The following is a 22,595-nucleotide window of genomic DNA, read 5'->3' on the forward strand; positions in this document are numbered from 1 at the left end:
CTGTAAGGTTCTTCAATCCTTCCACGTTCAGTTTTGATTTCTTCCTTTTCACCTGCCCCTTGCCTCTTTTTTTCTACCTTCTCTTTTGGACAAATGAAGCCCTTTTCTGTAGACTGAAGGATTTTTTTTTTTTTATAGAAAAAGTTTCTTTTTCTTCCTTTGTTGTGAAGTTGTTCCTTCCTTTCTTTTTTATTTCCTTGTATGTGCTCGGAATCCTCCGATTGTTGAATACTTGTATCCAGAATTCCCAAGTAGTCAGTGGAATTATCATGTTTCATAGAGACTGAGTGAGCTTTACAGCTGATAGACAAATCCTTTCCTAAAAAAGTTCAGTTAGTTCTTTGCCTAACATTATTTATCTCATCAGTCCAGTCATTAATATATTATAACAGCACTTCTCCAACTTGTGTCAATTGCAATTGTCATCAGTAAGTCTAAATTTACTACTAAGCAAATCATCCAGCTTTTGACATGAGGAACAGAACTCAGCAGTGTTATCAAGTGTTACCTTGGAATATACATAGCACTTGCTACACTGCACAAGGTATTTGTGCTTTAGCAAATCATTAATGGCACACGTATTTAAGGAATCCATATTCAGCTGTGAATGAATAAAACATTCTAAAGGAAAAGGATAATCAAAATCAGTTACCACCAAATTCAAAGTTAACTTAAATAAACATTTATGAGAAAAATCATGCAAACAATATACAACTTAATATTAAAATAAGTACAGTAAAGTCGTTGCTCTGACCATACAAGTTGTGAAAGTCACACAGAATAAGGAAATCCTATACACCATGTGTGAATGCACACAATAACGTCGGTTCACTATCACTCTCAGATCTATCTCTTTTTAACAGTAAAGATCAATAAATCACAGATCAAGACAAGATTGTTTAGATAAACCCTGGACTGTCCTCTTTGCAGTCTGTGTGAATTTATAACTGACTACGCCCTTTGGGAGGTTGGACTTTGCTTGCTGAAACCTATACCTTTTTGACAACTAACACTGAAAACTAAAGGTAAAACAACAAACTATAAATCAAAGTCAATCTTGTCTACAAGCTATCCCTTCCTTCCTGCAAACAGTGAAAACAGTGATAAAACATAAAATATACATTCAAATAAAAACTTCTCTGACCAAGCTACTGCATATTCAATCAAAAACTAATACACGATTGTTTAGATACGCTTTGGAAATAACCCAGAAACCAAAATACACTGTCTGATTCTAACCAGTCATGTAACATGTCTTCCTTGCAAGTTTATAAAATAACAGTAATTTATTTTGATTGAAACATGATTTAAGCTACAACCAACTTAGGGTGCATGAGGTAAACAAAATAAGTTTAACTAAAGACAATATAAATTCTGTCCAAGTTACAGCACTGAAACACAGCTAGATTGTATATAACACAGACCACACCTAGCCAGATAAAACAAATTAAATGTATTATATGCAAGTGCTTTCACAAATTATTCACTTCTTCAGACAACATAAGATACTCAAAACATAAATATATCAAAACAAATAATTAAAAAATTAAACCAGTCAGTCAAATAAAGAACATAACTGATGGTTACTAAGTAACAATAAACCTTCCATTAATCACTATGTAATTAAGTAATGTCACTTCCGCCTGATCCTACATTCCTTTAATAAGGTTGTCAAAGATAAAAAGTCATTCATTCCCCTACCTAAATATAACTTTAATCTCAAAATACACTTTAATTCATTATTCTCTGTTTCATTAATAATGTCACCTAAGTGTATTCCTATGTGAACTACATCTATAAATAAAATTTGAACTTGTGCATATCCCCTGCCTGTAGCATATGTTTAGCTATAGCGTTGAACATATACTCCCTCTGTGGACAGTATAGATGGTCACAAATTCTTTCCCTGAGCCTCCTGTTTGATTTACCAAAATAAAAGGAGTAGCATAGGGTACTATAAACCAGATATACTATATTATTTGTTTTGCAATCTGCATTTGGAGAAAACATAAACTCTTTTCCAGTGTCTTGATGTAAAAAACTAGCCAAAGTATCAACATAATCACAAAAGGCAGAGGTATTGCACGTCCAGGTGCAATTAATCCATAATGTATCCATATGTGCCTTTCCACACTTGGCAAAACATAACAACCTTTTAAGGGACTTCTTATTCTTATAACAAATGCTATGGCAGGGACTGTTTAACTTATTGTATTTGCCTAAATGGCTCAGGTCATGGCTGAAAGAGTACTTGGGCCAGCTTATTTACCCAATTAAAAAAAGAAAGGAAGACAGAAGGACAGACAGAAAGACAGACAAAAAGAAAGAAAAATAAATAACTCTTTCACTCAGTCCAGAGGTAGCTTTTTGCCTAGATTGTGAGCATTGGTTCTGATCAAGTTCCATTTCTCAGTAATTTGTTCTTTTTTTCCATCTACTTGCATTTCCAGTTGTCTTTTTCTCACTTATCAGTGTTGTTCGTTTTCTCAGTAAAACAGACAGCAGAAAGCTGAAACACTAACTACTATGATATTTTGGTTATTATTGTATTGACCATTAAGCAGTCATTGTGACACAGTTCAGTTAAAGATTACTTAATGTCTAACATTTTCTCACAAATAAATAAAATTTCTTTTCAACAGATGTGCAATAAACAAAGGAGGATAAGTCAAACGATCCAGGAGAAGGCATCACCAAGAGGCATGGATATATGTGTGCAGAAGACTATATCCTACAGAGCTCTGACATTTTGCTTAATCTCATCTAGGGTCACACTGTGTATAAATTTTGCTGAATTAATTACTCATGCACATTCATTTTACTTTAGTAGCTGTGGTGAAATTAATTTGTTAGATTTCCTTTTTTCAGACTGCTAACTAACTTTCTTTTTCACGGTAAATGTGGTTTTGACTATTATTACGAACTCTTCCCTTTGGTGTGTAACATTTCAAATGTAACTGTTAAGAGAACTCTACCTTTCATCACTGAGATATTCGATATTCAAGAGCAGTGTTCATTACTTCTTAAATGAACAGGATGCTTTTCTTCACCAAAAACACTTGCGTGTTAATTAGTGTATTAAGCCAGAATAACTACCTTCATCTTTTTTTTTTTGATAGACAAAAGCTATATCCAAGATAAACTGTTAATTTCATCCATACCTGCATTCCAATAATGGCATAAATGAAGAATAGCATCGCAATCAATAAGCATACGTATGGAAGAGCCTAGTGAAAAACAAAACTGGGGTTAAATACACATCACAAGTAAGGATCTTATTCTTATTTAAATATTATATTATACAATGGCATACCTAGTAAAACAATGAATTTATACATTTTATTTTACCTTCATCTGAAGCAGTGCAAAGTTATATTGTTATATTGCATGATCATGAGGCGTTTCTTTGTCTTACACAGGATATTTCATCTTGTATTACTTGAGTGTCACAAAAAGACAGCTTTGTATATCAGTACTTTTTGGATGCTGTGTGAATATTCAGAAATACTTAATGCATGTCTCTAAATGGACCAGCATGATCAGCACCAATACAAAGAGTCACAGGTACATGTAGCTTGATTGATGGGGAGACAGAGAAACTCCAGTGATAGGGTGCAACTGCTATGTGATAAATGTTGGCCATGTCTACCATGTGTTCCATGTGACTCTGCAGTTTCAGGCTTGAACATTCTGTGTTATGATGGCATGGCAGGTCAGAAGCAAGTACAGAAACCCTGATGTGGTGCCCAGGTTGGAAGAGATGGACTGTGTCCATGACCTTGATGAAGAACATGGATAGACATAACACTCTATTAGTCAACATAAAATATTTGGACAATATAGAACTGTAAAAACTGGAGTGGGAGGACAAGTAAGATGCCCCAGAAGTAGAACCTGAGGACCATCTTTGGCAAAGACCAAAAGAACAGCCAAATCCAAGTGTGTTGGCTGGTATGGCTATGGGTGAAAATGACAGTCTCCAGAATAGTGTGTGCCATCTGTGTATAGCCAGCCAGTGACTTTTTATCACACACACACACACACACACACACACACACACACACACACACACACACACACACACACACACACACACACACACACACACACACACACACACAGATAGATAGTAGAAAGACTTTGCTGGTTACCTAAGATATAAATCTAAAAACACAGTACAAAAAGTTAAACAATACATGAATACCAATGCGTATTAAAATAGAAGTAAAACACACAAAAAATCTTTAGAAACCTAGTTAATTAAAGGTCACACATATACTATCAAACTAAACCAGCAAAAAATATTGGGGGAAGGGGGAGTATTACTGCTTACATATTTTTTCAGTTCTTAGGAGTTGCTACTAAATTGACTACCCTTGTGAATATTTTTACAGTGCAACAAACATATCATTAGCCAAATCAACATAAAATGATGGGGAAGCTTTATTGCTTGCATACATGTGTCTTCCAGTTCTTGGAGCTGCCACAAAAAAATTATTAGTCTTGTGAATATTTTGAGGTTGTGTTATCTGGAAAGAAGTATATGTGTTTCAGAAGCACTATGCTTATTGGCCTGTAAACCTCATCATTCTACTGTCATGCAGAGTTAGCACCAGTTTATAAAGTGGGCTGTGCAACAGTACGAGGCAGACTGATAGAAAACTACCTTAAAAGATTATTAAGAAAATGTCAGAATAAAATTCTACATTTAAAGAGGCATAACTCTGAACGCTTATCAGTTAGTTAAAATGAGTAAAGGAACTGCGTAATTAAAATACACTACAAAGCATGCACTTATCTATAAACATCTATATATAAGATTCAGAAGAGTCAAACTGCAAAAATGTGCAGATGCCCATTTTATAAGGGCAAGAAGGCACTTGGGGTGAGCATGGCAAAAATATTACCAAAGCATGTCCATGGACTGTGAGACACTCACCTTTTGCATCCTGCCTCACAACACCCCTGGGCATGCTGTAGTATGTATACCATGCCAATCCTCTTGTGGCTTATCACTTACGTTATTCATATATAAACATATGCAAATATACTAACATATTACAGAATTCTGATGGCAAAGAAAAGACAAGATATTTGGTTCATTTGCCGTATCTGTACAGCTAGATGGTAGTTTCTTTTAGCTGCTTTCTGGCTTTTCTATTGCTGCTTGACTAATCCTACTAAACATGCTGTGCCATAACGAAAGGCACTGGTCCTACAGTTTCCTACCTGCTGAGAATTCCTACTGCATTTACCCACTACTCTTACTTTGAAAAATGTACTTTTTTGTTTTTTAATATGTAAGTTGATATTTGCACCCTTAATCTCACTGGCATGGACTTGTTCCTTTCTTTGCATTTCTGGTTGAGTTGTATTATAGTCCTCCCACTATTTCATAAGTGTCTTGTTTAGCCCAATCATTTCACCAGTTGCTAACTGCTGATAAAGGAAGAACAGATTTAGTTGCATTAAACTCTCTTCAGACCGCTTGTTGCTTATTACTTTTATTACCATGACAGAAAAAAAGTAAGAAAAAGATAAAGAAATGCTATGTCGGTCCTCTAACAGAGAACAGAGACAATGGAACACAAACATGATGTGATACCATTTATTAGACCAACAGAGGTTTTTGAAAATTATAAATAATAAGTTTTTGTTTTCCTTCTCTGGATTTAGCTAATCTCTCTACACATCTCTTGTATTGTGATTTATTTTCTCACTAAGTGTCACAGCAATCAGTGGAGCTGCTGTCTCTTCTACTAAATGAACACTATAATGTAACACACAGGAAGAACCTTTAGTTTTATGGCAGTTGATGACATAGTTTTCCTAAGTTTCAGCCTCCCATGTAGTCTCTCTCGCCTTCTATCTCTCTGTCTCTCTCTCTCTCTCTCTCTCTCTCTCTCTCACACACACACACACACACACACACACACACACACACACACACACACACACACACACACACACAATTATCTGCCCCTGAAGTGTGGCTGTTAACATTAAATTTCAGAATTGTAGACTCTCTCTCCACAGTGGCATTTTTCTGTCACTTTTTAGTTCATAAGACAGACAGTATGTACTCCCTTTCTAGGCAAAAGTGCATATTTAAGCATTGCATTTAACATCAGTAATTTAAAAACTCTGGATGAAAGGTTCATGCTAGACAGAAAGCTCAAGTAATTGCAAAACCTATGATGGTCTGGTAAGAGGTACTATACGTCTGTTCCAGTCTCTGTATTTTTTATTACTTTGATAAGTTTTTTGTTTTTGTAGTTGTTAAAATAGCATGACAACCTTCTCACTCTATGGATATCATATCTGAAGGCAGTGCACTAGCTGAAGCCAAGTCAGAGATCTACAAGAGATTGATTTAACCTCTGCTGTTCTTGACTGCATCTTTCTAAGTATGACGCTGGAAGCCTGTTATTGCTGTTACTAGAACACCACAGTATCTTCTTGATTATTTAGGGTCACTTCTTTGACCTTGGGAATATTAGAGCCCATAAAAATCACATCGCATGCCCCTCCATTAAATCAATCTGACAGTCTCCAGAAGTCCATTTGAAAGCATGCTTTATCATTCTCCATCTCTGTGTCACCTATTGTAGGGTGGTCCTGCACAATTCCTCTTATGATATTTGATACAAAGTTGCCAGAGGGCACTGGTTTCAGGACAGACCTGAGCAAAGCATGACTAACCACTGCTATGTCCTTTAGTAAAGCTCCTCAGACTGCTGTTGCCTTGCTTTCTGCTACACAAAATTATGACTACTCAGTTAATTTCTTTTATATTTTATGTCCCTTCAACTTATCTGTCAATCTCATGTGCAGGCCTGAGTCAGAGGCTTTATTGTGAAGTTAAGATGCATTAACTGCATTTCTTTTGCAAAGTTCCAGAATAATCCACTCATGAAATGAAATCAGGGTTGAATGGCATGACCTGTTTTTCATAAACATATGTTATTCACCCAGATTTTATTCTCCCTAAACCAACTAACCTTTCCTGCCATACTTTCTCCATTTTTATCTGCTAAGAAGGTCAAGCTTATGATAATGCCATGGCTTTCTTAGGTAGCTACTGTTCATGTGATTCAGGAGACAACTGAGGAACATAGTCCAGGCAGCTTCTCAATTCCCCCAGAGCTGTGCTTGGTTACATGACTTGCTTAAAATCACATACTAAGCAAATGAAGGCTGAAGGAATCAAACCCTCGACTACAGAAAGCAGCTCACTAGTACAGAGGACTAAGGTTATAAGGTGTTTAGTACCCGGCTACTGTGTCTCCTGTTCTGGAGTGGCACCACAGAGGCCTCCTTCCTGTCCTTCAGAACCTCATCACTGATGAGTGACCGGTTAAAGAGGTCTGTAAAATGATAAGTAAATACACTCATTCAGTTCTTTAGATCCTGAGCTCTACGCTCACAGGACTCTTCTTATCTTCCCTTAAAGGGAATGCGACAACTTAACGAAGGTAATTAGTTTGAGTGCAGATAGTATGAAAAAATCCACACTGAGAACTGCTTTCAGTGAAATTTGACTTTTCCATTTTTGCCACTGTTGTGTGACCACAGAGTTAGTATATATTCTCTTTTTAAATCTGTGAAATTAGCTTTCAGCATAACATCTCTGAATTACCAATAGGACAGTGGGGCAGTGGATAGTGCTGTCACTCCCAGCAAGAGGTTCACTGGTTTGATTCTTGGTTGGAGTGCCTTCTGTATGGAGTCTGCATGTCCTCCCTGTACCTGCATGGGTTTCCTCTGGGTGCTCCAGTTTCCTACCACATTATGAAGACATGTAGTAGGTGGATTGGTCACTTTAAATTGGCCATAAGTGTGTGTGTGTGTGTGTGTGTGTGTGTGTGTGTGTGTGTGTGTGTGTGTACGCAAGTGTGTAGTAAGAAAGAACAGCCATGGCAGGACTAGCCACACAATGGTGTGAACCTTGGTTCTAGATGATTGCCACTGTTGAACTGACACACATCTCCATGTGCAAAAATGGGAACAGGGGTTGTGGATGGATGGATGGATGGATGGATGGATGGATCTCTGAATTATCAGCACTTGAGAAATGACATTCCTAGCTCTATTAAATTTGAATTTCCTTTATCTGGCTTCCCTTTGATTGTGACTGTCAAATGTTTTCTTATTTTCCCCTCCCATGCTAGCAGTCTTTCTTTTAATGGGGACAGAGAATTAATTTAACTTATCTTTTCATTAGCCCCCAAGCCCTCACTCTTATACGTCCTCTAAATGAAATTGACTTTCCTTCATTTATACAAGTATAAGCAAAATCATGTCTTCCATGTCTTTATTCCTCCTGCAAGACCATTCTTGAGGTTTGCCTTTGCCATTTTGCTGCCTCTGTAGCCTTTTTTTGTAGTTTTTAATTCCTGACACTTCTGCCTTACTCCTCTCTCTTCTGTATCTCATGAAATGCCATTCTATTTGCATGGGCTGCTACCTTAATATCCAGACTCAGCAACATTAGCTTCTTTCCCCCCTTAACTTGTTCTTTTTCTCCTAACGCATTTTTCAGAGCTGTTGTGTTTCACTTTATCTAATCCGTGGGCCGTTTCTTTGTTATACTTGTCTCCAGTCTTGCATTTTGATGTCAGAAATTCTCCTAACATAACAAGAATTTTTCCATAATCTGATACTCTGCTTTTACAGGTATTTCTGTAATCCCTGTAGCTCTAAATTAGTTTGTTCACTACATCATCCCTGATGGACAGAGATCCTGTTATTTCCAGGTATTAAACCCCTTAACTTTACTTCAGGATATGAAATTCCTTTACATTTCTGTATACAGTGACCAATATTTTAAACTTCTTTGTACATTTTGTACTAGTTGAATGAATTCATTCTGATTTAGTGCCATCACCATTTCATCCCAAGTCCATGATTTGACTGCAGGAATGCAAACTGCTTCAGAAATAAACTAATCAGTATAACTCTGTCAGGGATATATCCCTTTCTTTACCCTTTTATGTTTGCCTTTCACAGCTTCCATGGGATAATATAAATTATCTAAGCATCAGGTCTCATTTTTCCACCTCTTTGAATGCCAGTCTGCTAAGTTTTGATGGTATTTGAGTTTCCTAGGTCAATTATGTAGCTCTTTTTTCTTACTGTATTTCACTAATTATCTTCTGCCTAATGCAGATTTCTACTTCCTACTTTTTGATGTTTTTCTGCTCTCTGAAAACATAATATCCTGAAATCTTCATATCCCAGTCAGTTTCATTATCTGAACAGGTTTCGTTCATACATATTTCTGCTGCTTCCACTTTATATAATTCTTTGAATCTCCACATTTTACTGCTCAGACTCCTGGAATTACTTAACATGAACTCCAGCCCTTCCTACCAGTCTGGCCTTTCTTGCCCAGCACACATCTACTAGATGGTACTTTCCATTCAGTTGTCTGTGTTCTCAGGAGGTGCATCATGTACTTCCTGCATGTAGCTGTTCTTGTTTGTTTACCTGGCTATTCTTCTTACGTTTCTTTATATGTAGAGAAAATGGGGCAGATGTTGAGGTAAAATACGTTTTTTTGCTTCAATCACAATCCAACAAATACTTTTTTCTTTATTTTGGTGCATTGAATTTAACAACCACTTATATTTAAGAGTCTCTGCACCCATTCCTACCCCTGCTAAGTAGTAATAATAATAATAATAACAACAACAACAACAACAATAATAATAATAATAATAATAATAATAACAACAAGACAACAACAACAACAACAATAATAATAATAATAATAATAATAATAATAATAATAATAATAATAATAATAATGTTGCATGTATCACCTTACAAAAAAAAGGATCGTTTTAAGCAAAACAGTATTTTCCCAGAAGTGAGGTCTTGTATTCTCTAAAACAATCTTCAGGCATGGAGTTTAGTCAAGCTACACAGTGAAGTTATGACAGTGAGCAATAATTTGCTCAAACACACGTGTGTTAAGACAACTTATTTCAGCAATAAGTCAAATTTGGATGCAGGTATTGCAGGTTTTGCCCACCATTGGTTTGGCTTGATCATAACAGTAAAGCCCAAGTGATCAAACAAAACTTGCTATGGAAAGCCCAAGTGATCAAATAAAACTTGTTATGTATAAATCCTACATTAGTCTCAATGACTTTATTTAATAATGCCTTACATTTTATTTTAAATAATGTCAGTGTATAGTAGGAGATCATATTGTTTTAGGACTCTCTGTGGAACCTGGTTAGGATGCTCCACGTATTCTTATCCTTTAGAACCTTCTGCACAGTGATTGTCTTCAAGTGCTGCTTGTTGCTGGTACTCTCCTAATATATGTAATGTTATTAACTTTATTTTTTAGATGAAAATTGAATGTTCTAAGACTGGTAAAAATGCACCTTCCAGAATTATACATAATCATGCTGAGTGATGTTCATACTGTGATAAAGCCTCCATTATTCTTGGAAGTCATTTTGGTAAAAGTACTGATTGATCTTTATTTTACCATGGGTACAGACTGCATTCCGAAGGCAATACAGCATTTTTCATGGTATGCTAATTACTTGTTATGTTAGTCTTTAATTCTGAGAGGTAGTGCAGTAGAAAAAAAATTTAAAAAAAAGCTATAATTTCTGTTGATTCAGTAGCCATAGTGGCATACATTTCACTACCAAACTCCTTTCTGTGGTTAATGCTCAATTTACTATAGGCACATTACTTCTGTCTGATCAGCATGCATGTTTTGACATACTAAATAGTGTCCACTGTATAATGTAAAGTGCCATCTAGTACCATCATTTTAACAGAACATCAGAAATAATTAAACTGATCTGGATTCCCATCACCATTGTTTGTATACTGATTAGTCAAAAAGTAAAGAATTACAGGAGGTTACTAGGCTAACAGCCCTAGGGCCCTTACAAGCCAAGCCAAGTTCAACCCTAATTCCCTAGAGTGTCTGTTTTGACCAGACACTAAAATCAGCATTTATTGCCCCTGTCCAGGAAGGCACTGGTGTAACTGCCATGGTTAATTTTCGGTTTCCCATCCAGTCGTCCAAATTACACTTAAATAGGGTCAACGAGGGTCTTTTTTAACATGAGTTGGAAGTTTGTTCCAAAGGTGAAGTAACCTCTGTGAGATAAATCTGTCTCTCTAGTAACTTCTGTTGATGTCACATACCAGGTTAAGGTCCTTTGAGTGAGTGACCCATGTGCCATTTGACTTGCGAATGTGCAGCATTTCCATTAAAGCAGGGTCAAGAATCACCCTACATGTGATGCACAGGTTGTCTCTAAGCAGTCTGTATGACACACAGTAAAGTAACAGTGATTTCAGTCTGTCCGCATATCACAGATGCTGAAGATCCTGAATTTTCTTAGTAAGGAACCTTTGTGTTCTCTCCAATTGTTGCAGGTGCCTGGAAAGGAACATACCAAAGGGAGCATTGCACTCTGTTATTGGCCTGATGAAGATTACAGGGGGTTTATGACCTCCTTTTTTCTGGAGGCAATGCTCTACTTATGATATGAGCAGTATAAAATGCCCTTTTTACCACTGTGGAGACATGGTGATCAAAGATAAGGTTGCCGTCAGTCTGTGTGCCCAAATCTCTCACCACTGAATGTGTGCTTAGGGTATTTCTACTGATGTGGTAGTTAGCAGGAACAGCACCCTTGCCGAAGAGGATGATAATGCATTTTTTTGCATTACATTTAAAACCATGACTTTGGCACCAGTCGTTAGTCTGTGTAAGGTCATCTTGCATGATGTTGACATGTTTAGGGAACTCAATGATCGCTCCTAGTCTGCAGCCATCAGCAAACATCGTCAGCCATAGACATTTAGTTTTATCCTGTACTTTGGAGAAGTAGATTCCAAACAGAAGGGGTCCCAGAACCAATACCTGTGGAACACCACTGGTTATGGATCAGCTGGAGAAGGTAGACTCCCTTATTTTAACTGTATGAGTTCTATCAGTGAGCCAGTTTGCAACCCACCTGACAATATATGGGTTGATACCCAGCTGGGTGAGTTTATCAATGATGCCCAAGTGAGGGACTGTGTCAAAGGCCGTGGATAAGTCTAGGTAGGTTGTATGCACAGATCTGACCTCATCTAGGGCTTCGACTGTCCAAAAGAAGCCACCAAGTTTAACAGGCATGATCTCTCCTTGACACAGCCAAACTGGGTTGGGTTGAACAATTGAAGATTTCCAATATCTTTGTTGATAAGGTCCATAACGATTTGCTCCATGGCTTTACAGATAAGGCTGGTCAGGCTAATGAGTCCATAATTCCTGTGGTCAGTGGATGTCCCACACCTTCCCCTTTGTGCAAGGGGGTGACAGTAGCTGTTTTCCATTCTGCTGGGAGGAAGCAAGTGCTTAGGTTGCTAATTCTTGTTTTAACCCATGCAGAACACAGCCTGGGATGTTATCTGGTCCCATAGAGGTTGTATTTTTGGCCCTAGAGAGGGCGTTTAAGACTTGCTGCTTACAGATACTAGGAGGGGGACAGGTGGTTGGGATGCTTTGGGGTATGTGTGGAGGTGACATGGGAGTGAAGTTTTAATTGAACCTGTCAGCCAGCAGGTTTGCTATATCCATGGTTTCTGTATATGTAGACCCATTAACTACAAGGTCTTTGCAAATATGGGCCTTTCCCTTGAGGTTATGGATGTAACTAAAGAATGCATTATAGTTCTCCTTAGTTAGGAAATCTAATTTGGATTTGGATTTAGCTTTGGAGGATATCACAAGAAGTCTTATTTGCTTGTTTAAGTTAAGAGGGGAGTGTTTCCAGTTTTGGGACTGCTCCTTCCTACTCTTAGACAGCAATTTCTTTCTCTTATTGTAGAGTCTGTTGATGGCAGATGTCCGCCAGGCAGGTTCATTCTTCCTTGAAGATCTTACTTTGGTCCTATCAGGTATGACGGAGTCAATACAGTAGAGATGTTCATATAAAGCACTGGTGTATATACTGGAATAGGTGTCAGTCCCATCAGTGGGGGTTGGGGAGGGACTATGATGCTATTTGTGCTGTTTCTTATAGTTTTACCTCATTTCACCCCTTTACATCTGCTGTGCTCTTCATGATGCTATGTGGAATTGCAATAAAGAAGCAACAGAGATACAATAATGTCTCATCTGAGTTATTTACTTAGAGCAATTGCCTTCCATGATAGAGATGCAATGCCTTTGGCAAAAGCATATATCTATGTACATCTAACTTTAGACTTACTTGTTCCTTACTTTATAAATTCTGAATGGAAATAAAACATTTGAACATCATATAAGGCATTTAAGTAATAAAAAAGATGCTATCAAGACCTCTATTATATTTTTATCTGATTCATACCTTAAATGACTGTACAAAAGTCCAGAGAAGAATGCGAATGGTGTAGCCTTGACGAAGGAGCTTGATGAGTCGAGCAGCACGAAAAAGCTTCAAGAAGCTCATGTTAAAGCTATTTGTATTAATAAGCTGTCAAACAGAAAGAAAAAAAAACAGAACATTTGTCAATATGCTGAGTCCCTGCATTCCAACATAGTTATAAAACTAATATGCCAAACAGTCATAAGATTGCAGTTAATTTATCTTTAGATTTCACACCAAGCACACTTTGGCTATTATTTAATTAACACTGACTTTTAGAAGGTAATAAATTTGTTTCAGAACACTAACTTAGAACTGCAACACAGAACCTATTAAAAAAAACTCTGGTTGTGGAAAATATGAAAACGGAACCAGTCACAATAAATGAACAACTAATTTAATATATTTAAAACAGGTTTAAGTACTTTTGTGCAGAATATAACATAGGCTTCATCAGAAACTACTAAAACCAAAATCAATCAGTTTAAAAACCCTCCAAAGTACATCACCTGATGCATAACCAACCAATCCCTTGAAAGGTAACCTCAATAACAATTAATCCCCTTGTAATAATTTACAAATACCTAAACAACACAAACCATTGACACTCGTAACAAAATTTGTTGCAAATTACAAAAACAAAAATATATACATTAAATATAAGCATACTTTTATATATAATTCATAAGAATTCATCCAAACTGAAAGTTATTACACCTTATAAAACACAGCCTTAAAATGCTAGCAATTGAAACTTTTTCATTAAGACCTGGGCAATTATAGGGATTAAGCCTAATTTGCCACCTCAGTTAACAACTCTCAAGTAAGTCCTTCCTTGACCCCCCCCCCCCTAGGATTTCGTCTTACCATCTCAGCCTCCATAAAGCAAAAGCTGTGTTCAGGATGGCTCATTATAAGTTTATCAAGGGAGTTGTTATATTCTGTTTCTTAATGTCAAACAAATGTTCATAAATGTGATCTCTGAGTCTCCTTTGAGTCTTACCCACATAAAAACACAAACATTGTTGACACAATTGTTTAAGGGTTTTTCCTTTTCTATATAGTATACTGTATGTGGGACTGAGCGCAAAACCTATACAAAGCCATCAAAACAATAAAAGAGATTCCAGTTATTTTCTTAGAATCTCTCAAATCTCAGCATGTACAGAGGTGGAGGTAGTAACAAAGGAATGTGAAAAGTCCTTCTCCTTCATAGTGTTTTTGGTTAAAACAACATTGTCATGATCCTGTAATCTAAGTAGCTTAAATAAACCTCCTTGTCTTTCTTATCCTCTTCATTTCTGATCTTTTTAATCCAAGAATGGGGGTAGCCCCAGGACTCAAACATACCCGCTAAACTTTGAGCTTCCAACGGGCAGATATCATCTTCCGTTACCATCCTAGTTACACGTATATGCTGCCCTTTACTAATAGCCTTTTTCTGATGCTCTGGATGGTTGCTATTTTAAAGTGAATATGGCTATCACAGTATGTAGGTTCCCTCTAGATGTTGCCAATCAGTCTAACATCTTTGGAAACTTCCACATCCGAAAAATTAATAGAGAGATAGATAGATAGATAGATAGATAGATAGATAGATAGATAGATAGATAGATAGATAGATAGATAGATAGATTTATGCAAATGGTAATACAGCATGACTTTTAATATGTTACTTGGAAACCACATTCTATGGTAGATCTAACAGAGTGAGCCTGACTGGCAGAAAGCCTGACACTGGTAATAATTTGTAGCTGTATAAAAAGTATTGACCATATTTGCTTTTCCCTAGCAGAAACTTGGATTACAAACCAAAGGCTCATTCTGAACCCAAGTAAAATGAAGCTAGTACTCTTTAGCTCCCACAGAGCCACACCTCCCACTGATTCTTTCTTCATCTCCTCCAATAACAAGACCACAATCACCCCCACAAATCATACAAACTCTTAAGGGTTGAAAGAGATAATCCCTTAGATTTGACCTACATATTTCTATAACCATAAAAAAGTACATAAAAAACTTGGCCTACTGTATCACAATAAAATATTCCTCACTGACCACTCCAAAACTACAACAGCGAGGACTCACCTACTATCCACCCTACTTTATGCCTACCCTGTGCTTACAAATCTCCGCAAATCCGACCTAAACAAACTTGATAGTTGCTATAATAAGATGGCCAAATTCGCTACAACTTCTCCCATCAGAACACATCACTGTGAATGCCTAAAACAACTCAATTGGCTAGAACTACTACTACTACTACTTCAACTCAATCAACTATCACTAGCCCACAAATAATACATAACACTGAAAACACTCCAGCCCTACATAATCTTTTGCAACCCTATACAACCAACCGCCAGGCCCTTGAGGTCTAGCACACAAAACCTCCTCAAAGTAGCCAACTATAACAATGAAGATGATAAGTCTGTCTACAGCCGCTGTATAGCAAAAACCTGGAAATCCCTTCCTGCCCACATAACTGACAAGAAATCCTCATCACAGTTCAAGAAACTTGTTAAAACTCACTTTTTGAATAACTGACTGTGCTCCTGTATCCCCCCCTGGCTAATGTCTCATTAGAACACTTCACCTAACTTAAGTAACTCTGCTAAGCCAATCAATCATAGTACTGTGCCCACTTAGGACTGTTAATCTACTGCTCATCACATCTCTCCAGGAGTTAGGGAAAACTACCCCAGCAATGTTGTGCTTTCCATAAGCAACTAAAACCAGGAGAAGACATATTGTAAATTAACTTGTTGTCCTTCTCAACTAAAACCAGGTGAAGACATATAGTAAATCAATTTGTTATCCTTCTCAACTATAGCCAGCATCATCTGCTCTCTTGGAGCCTTATTCTACGTCTCTCTGATTTTACTCTGATAGTAAATCTATCACAGGAATCCTAAACTTAGGAATATCTTCTAAAATGTAATATTATATTGTAGAAAATGAATGTATCAAATCTGTTAGTTAATATGTATGTCAAAGTCTCTTCTATCGAAACTGTATGTCAAACGTCTGTCCTTAAAACTATGTTTTGTAAAAATTTGTTCTCTTGGAGGTTTTCTCCCCAGGACTCCACTGAAAATGGACTTGTAATCCAGTTGGACTCTCCCAGTCAACAAATGAAAAATTAAAAATAAATAAATAAATAAATTTGGGCTAAAAAGTCTGCTAGCCAAAACAGTACTAAAATAGTCATTACAAATAATGCAAATAAAAAAGGAGCTGCCATCATGTAATTTAGTTGAAAGAAACTCTCTAGACAAGCTATTTGGCTTATTTTAACATGTTAATGTTGAAGTGCATCTATAACCATCCTATCCCTGTGTTTAAATAGAACCATACAAGAAGAAATAAACCAATGACAAATGATAGCAACTGCTGATGGTGTTCAGCCCATCCATGGAAAAACTCTCGCAATAGCGACTGTCTAACAATTTTATTAGTTACAATTACAGTGGCAGTCCAGGAAATAAAGAAAATATCATGTGACAGAAAAAGTCGTAACATAGTGACATTCTGTCCTTGCACTTGTGTTTTCATACCAAACACATATTCTAGGACAGATTCAATGCAAAAAGTGTATGGAATTGTATATCTATTTTTAATGAGATACTTCTTAACAGTTGCAAGCGACAAAGTTTCACTAGTCCCTGAAATAATGAAAAATGATTCTATCAAACTACATATGTGGTGCCAAACAGGTAAGAAAATGGCCTTCACCCACTAATTATCTGCCCCTGCCACGTCCCTATAGAATTACTGTAGTAAGAAAAAAAAAATCCTACATTGCCAGCTAACCCACTTGTACCTCTGGCAAGTCGTCATTCTGAATATATTACTACTTCTAATATGAAAAAAAACGTGTATATTTTAAATGATGTTCATAACATGAAAAAATAGCCCCTCCAAAAAATACCTAAACACAAAATATGGGCAAACCTTAGCCACATCCCAACTCAATGTTTTTGCTGGAGGACAAGCCCCCTGCATCCCCAAATATTCTGCTACTTATATATACCAACTCAAAGGTCTCACAACAGTGTGGAAGGGCATATACCCTTCCTTTGTGTAACTTCAAGTCTGTCAATATTTTGTGTATTTTTGACTGTTGATATTGTGAACATTTGTTGCATCAGTATTTTTGCTGCTATTTATGTTATTCAGGTAACTGCCATGCATATATATATATATATATATATATACATATATATATATATATATATATATATATATATATATATATGAATATATACATGTATATATAAAAGGGCCCATATCTATACATTAAGAATACAGAGTCCCTGTAATCATAACTATGTAGGTAAAAGCTGCACTCTCTAAAGCCAAAAACACAACATCCATGTGACCGGACAATATCCCAAGATGTGTTTTACACGAACTGACTCCCCACTTAAGCACCATGTTCAATAATAGCCTCGCATCAGGCTCTGTGCCCACTGAATGGCACACAGCAACAGTTATCCCACTCCACAAAGGGGGAGCAACCACTGATGCTGGGAACTATCGACCTATAGCCTGACGAGCCTGGTCTGCAAGGCCATGGAAGTATCATCATGGAACTCATAAACAAAGACATTGGTAACCTCCAAACTCTGGAACTCACCCAGTTCAGGCTTGTGAAAGGAAGATCATGCCTCCTGAACCTGATTGACTTCTTTGAGGAAGTCACCAAAGCCATAGATGAGGGTAAGCTGGTTCATACAGCCTATCTTGACCTCACCAAGGCTTTCAACACCATCCCCCATTCTGGAATTATAGCTAAACTCACTAAACTAGGTATAAATCCCTACGTCACAGGATGTGTTGCCAACTGGCTCACTGACAGACCCCACACTGTAAAAGTTGCAGACTCCAAATCTGACCTCAAAGCAGTGACAAGTGAAGTACCACAGGGTTCCTTCCTGGGACCTCTCCTGTTTGGTATCTACTTCTCTGAAGTACAGGCTAACACAGAAGTCCTTGGCTAATGAAGTTCGCAGATGACTGCAAACTAGGAGCCATAGTCAAGTCTCCAAATGATGTGGACATCCTACAGAAGGGCCTTGCCGAGACAGATTGCTGGTGTCAGAGCCATGGCCTCAAGCTCACTGCCAAAAAGTGCAGTGTCATCCCCTTTGGTATAAACTCTGTACCCATGAACTACCATATAGGCAGCAATCTAATTAACACCAAATGTGTGATAAGAGACCTTGGGACCCAGGTGGACAGCAGTCTCTCCTTTGATAGTCACATCATCACAGTAGTCAGGAAGCCCTTCTACGTGGCATACCTCATCATAAAAGGGTTCTCATCTAGGAAAAAAGCGGTCATTGTTCCCCTCTACTCGACACTTATTAGACCCATTATAGAGTACAATGCCCCTTTTGGAATTTACCTCACAAGACATCTGCAGCAACTGGAAAGGCCACAGAAGTACCTCACAAAGAGGATTACTGGCCTCAAACAAATGCCCTACACTGACCACCTCAAAAAACTCCAGCTTTACTCCATAGCATATCGCCTACTCCGAGGTGATCTCTGCCTAACATATAAAGCTATGTCAAACCCAGAGCTGCTGGACATGCTACACCTAAAGAAATCCCAATCCCTCCGAGCTACATGCTCTAGGGTCCTAAACCTTGTTACCACAATAAACAGGACATGCTGGAGGGATAGATTCCTGTCCCAGAGACTTCCCATACTCTGGAACAGGCTACCCATCTATGTTGAGCAAGGTTCTTCATTAGCACTCTTCATGAAAAATCTTGATGAGTGGATGGGAAATAGGAAATACACCCCAGGGATCGCTTCTGTGTCTCTGCTCGACAGTTGCATAGGAAAATAACTTTCTTGGGTGGCGTAAGCCAGGGAACCTTGTTGGCTAGGCTTACTTAGGCCCTTGGGCCAATAGTCTAGTACCTACCTATGAACCTATATATATATATATATATATATATATATATATATATATATATATATATATATATATATATATATATAGGTTCATAGGTTGGTACTAGGCTATCGGCCCTAGGGCCTATACAAGCCTAGCCATAAGAATTCCCTGGATATTTCTTCCCACAATATTTACTTACCTGGAACCCTGTCTACTGATGTGATCCCCGGGGTGAATTTCCTATCTCCCATCCAATCGTCAAGGTTCCTTTTGAAGGGGCCAAGGAGGCGCTCTGCTTGACATGTATGGGCAGTCTATTCCAAAGTATGGGGAGTCTCTGGGTCAGGAACTTATCCCTCCAACATGTTTTGTTCATTGTGATGACAAAGTTTAGATCCCTGGAGTGTGTGGCTCTGAGGGATTGGGATTTCTTTAAGTGGAGCATGTCCAACAGCTCAGAGTTTGACTTGGCCTTGTATGCTAAGCAGAGATCGCCTCTGAGTAGATGATATGCCACAGAGTATAGCTGGAGTTTTTTTAGCGGTCAGCATAGGGCATCTGCTTTAGGCCTGTGGTTCTTTTAGTGAGGTATTCTGTGGCCTTTCCAGCTGTTGCAGATGTCTTGTGAGGTACATACCAAACGGGGTGTTGTACTCTATAATGGGTCTAATGAGGGATGAGTACAGTGGGACAATGACCTCCTTTTTTCTGGGTGAAAAGCCCTTAGTGATGAGGTGTGCCACATAGATGAATTTCCTGACTGTTGTGGCAACGTATTTATCAAAGGTGAGACCACTGTCTACATGTGTCCCTAAGTCTCTCATCACACTTTCGGTGTTTAGTGTGCTGCTACCTCTGTGGTAATTCATGGGTACATGTTTTTTCCCAAAGGGGATAACTATACATTTCTTGGCATTAAGCTTGAGCCCATGGCTCTGGCACCAAGCATCTGTTTCTGTAAGGCCCTTTTGTAGAATATCCACATCATTTGGGGATTTAATAATGGCTCCCAGTTTGCAGTCATCTGCAAACTTTGTTAGCCAGAGTCCCTTAGTGTTGGCCTATACTTCAGAGAAGCAGATGCCAAACAAGAGCGGTCCCAGGACTGAACCCTGAGGTACTCCACTTGTCACTTGTCTGGAGCTGGATTTGGAGTTGGCTACTTTTACAGTCTGTGTTCTGTCAGTAGTACGCCAGTTGGCAACCCATCGAGTGATGTAGGGATTTATGCACAGCTTAGTAAGTTAATTTATGATTCCAGAGTGGGGGGTGGTGTCAAAAGCCTTGGCAAGGTCCAGATAGGCTGTGTGGATCACCTTACCCTTGTCCACAGCTCTGGAGATTGATTCAAAGAATTCAATCAGTTTCAGGAGACAAGATCGGCCCTTCACGAACCCCAACTGGGTGGGGTCCAGTGTTTGAAGGTTGCCAATGTCTTTGTTTGATTTGTCTGATGGGATGGTAGTTCCCGGGATCCACGGTGGATTCCCCCCTTGTGGAGTGGGATAACTGTAGCTGTGCACCACTCAGTGGGCATGTAGCCTGAGGTGAGGCTATGATTAAACTTAGGTGAGGTGCCAGTTCATTTTGTAGTTCATGTAGTACACAGCCCGGGATGTCATCTGGTCCCATGGATGCTGTATTCTTAGCTTTGGAGAGTGCGGTTTCTACCTATGTGGCCGTGATTACCAGAATTTGGCAATATTTTGGTATTGAGATGGGCCCTTTAGGGGGTGAGGGAGGGGTGAAGTTGGCACTAAATCTATCTGCCAGGATATTGGCAATATCCTTGGGATTAGTATATTTAATGCCATTCTGTTGTAGCTCAGAGCATATCTGAGCATTGCCATTTAGATTCTTGACATAACTATAGAATGCCTTGTGGTTGTCTTTGGAATCTTTGGCAATTTTATTTTCGTAACTAGCTTTGGAGGATTTTATGAGGGATCTCAGCTTCTTACTGAGGCTGGTAAGGGAGTTTTTTGCATCCTGGGATTTTCCTCTTTTCTGCAACAGTTTCTTTCTTCTGTTGTATAGTTTGTTTATGTCATATATAATTATATAGCTATTTATAAGTGTATGTTGATTTATTAAAAAAAAAGTATTGACAATCCAATTCTGATAGCTTGAAATCATCATAACAAAATAAGACAACTGACAAAAAAATTGCAAAAAGGAAACAGTTTCCTTTTGCAATCCAGTCATTAATTCTCACCACATATTCATATAGGTTACTTACAGGTCATCAAAAGTTCATGCTATTAAAGTGTTAAAATGCCAACACAGCTAATTGAAATCAGATGATTGAAAGTAATGTGTCATTTTATTTATTTATCTTTGTAAGATCATTAAATAGTAGGGGTTATGGAAATATGCTCTTTCACAGCTGTAGTGCAATCTCTGAGTACGGACTATGTATGGCACAATATTCAAAAAGCTGGTTGGGCCAGAAGAACAGCTCTCATGAATCCAGAATTTTTATAAGTTAAGAAGCCATTCAAAACAACAGGGAAAGCATTAGAAAGCCCAGCACAAATTTCAAATTGCACCTAAAGCACTATCTGGTTAAGTGACTTGCTCAAGGTCACATGGTAGGCAAACGAAGAGGGAAAGATTCAAAACCTATGAACTTGGCACAGAAATCAACGCATTAACAAATCAGAGTTTTAATTGTCTGCTAACTGCTCAACAGTCACATTTACAAAAATAGGCAGAGATCTCAGATCTGATTTTAGCATCAAGGAATTAAACCCTCTCACATTTCCATTGGAAGATAAAACAGGTCAGGTATAAGTGGGGTGAACAGGTGGCTGATAACTTTCCTGCTGCATTCTCGTTAGTTATATGTTACTCTTGACCATGGAGACTGCTGACTGCAATGCCAGAAAAATGCAGCTGGAATCAAATCCAATCTATCTCCATTCTTTCAAGTGTCCAGCAAAATTTCCGCTTTTCATGCATACAAAAACAACCAAATCCAAGTCTAATATTAACTCGTTAACATGTCTGATCTGTGTGATGTCACATCTCTAGCAACTCACACATATCTGTATGGTCTAGTGCATGTTCTGAAAAAAATCACATTGAAAACACAAGCCAGACAGGATTAACACGGCTTAAAGTTCGTTCAAGACCTTTAACCTGTCCCTGGCTTTACATCACATGTGTTAAACACAAGGCCCGAGGGCCAAATCCATCCCGCCTGGACGTTTTATGTGGCCCGCGGTGAGGAGAGCCAGCCGGCTGTGTCAGCATCATCCCTGTGTGCCTGAATGGCTCATACAGCAATTACTCAAGTGCTGAAAAGA

The 22,595-nt window shown here is 38.1% G+C and overlaps 1 protein-coding gene across 4 annotated transcripts in view; it reads right to left on the reverse strand.

Annotated features, from left to right (window-relative positions):
- The window catches only part of LOC122813204 (voltage-dependent R-type calcium channel subunit alpha-1E-like), a 4,399,719-nt gene that overhangs the window by 978,454 nt on the left and 3,398,670 nt on the right, over nt 1-22,595 (reverse strand). For all 4 annotated transcript variants that reach the window (XM_044085387.1, XM_044085385.1, XM_044085384.1 and 1 more), the window contains 2 exons: nt 13,359-13,484; nt 3,162-3,227 (listed from right to left, as the gene is read on the reverse strand). In XM_044085387.1, coding sequence (XP_043941322.1) covers nt 3,162-3,227; nt 13,359-13,484 — 192 coding nt within the window. The remainder of the gene's footprint in view (nt 1-3,161; nt 3,228-13,358; nt 13,485-22,595) is intronic.

The sequence above is a fragment of the Protopterus annectens genome, chromosome 10.part0, assembly GCF_019279795.1.
Source record: "Protopterus annectens isolate FY-2018-M chromosome 10.part0, PAN1.0, whole genome shotgun sequence".
Taxonomy (NCBI): domain Eukaryota; kingdom Metazoa; phylum Chordata; order Ceratodontiformes; family Protopteridae; genus Protopterus; species Protopterus annectens.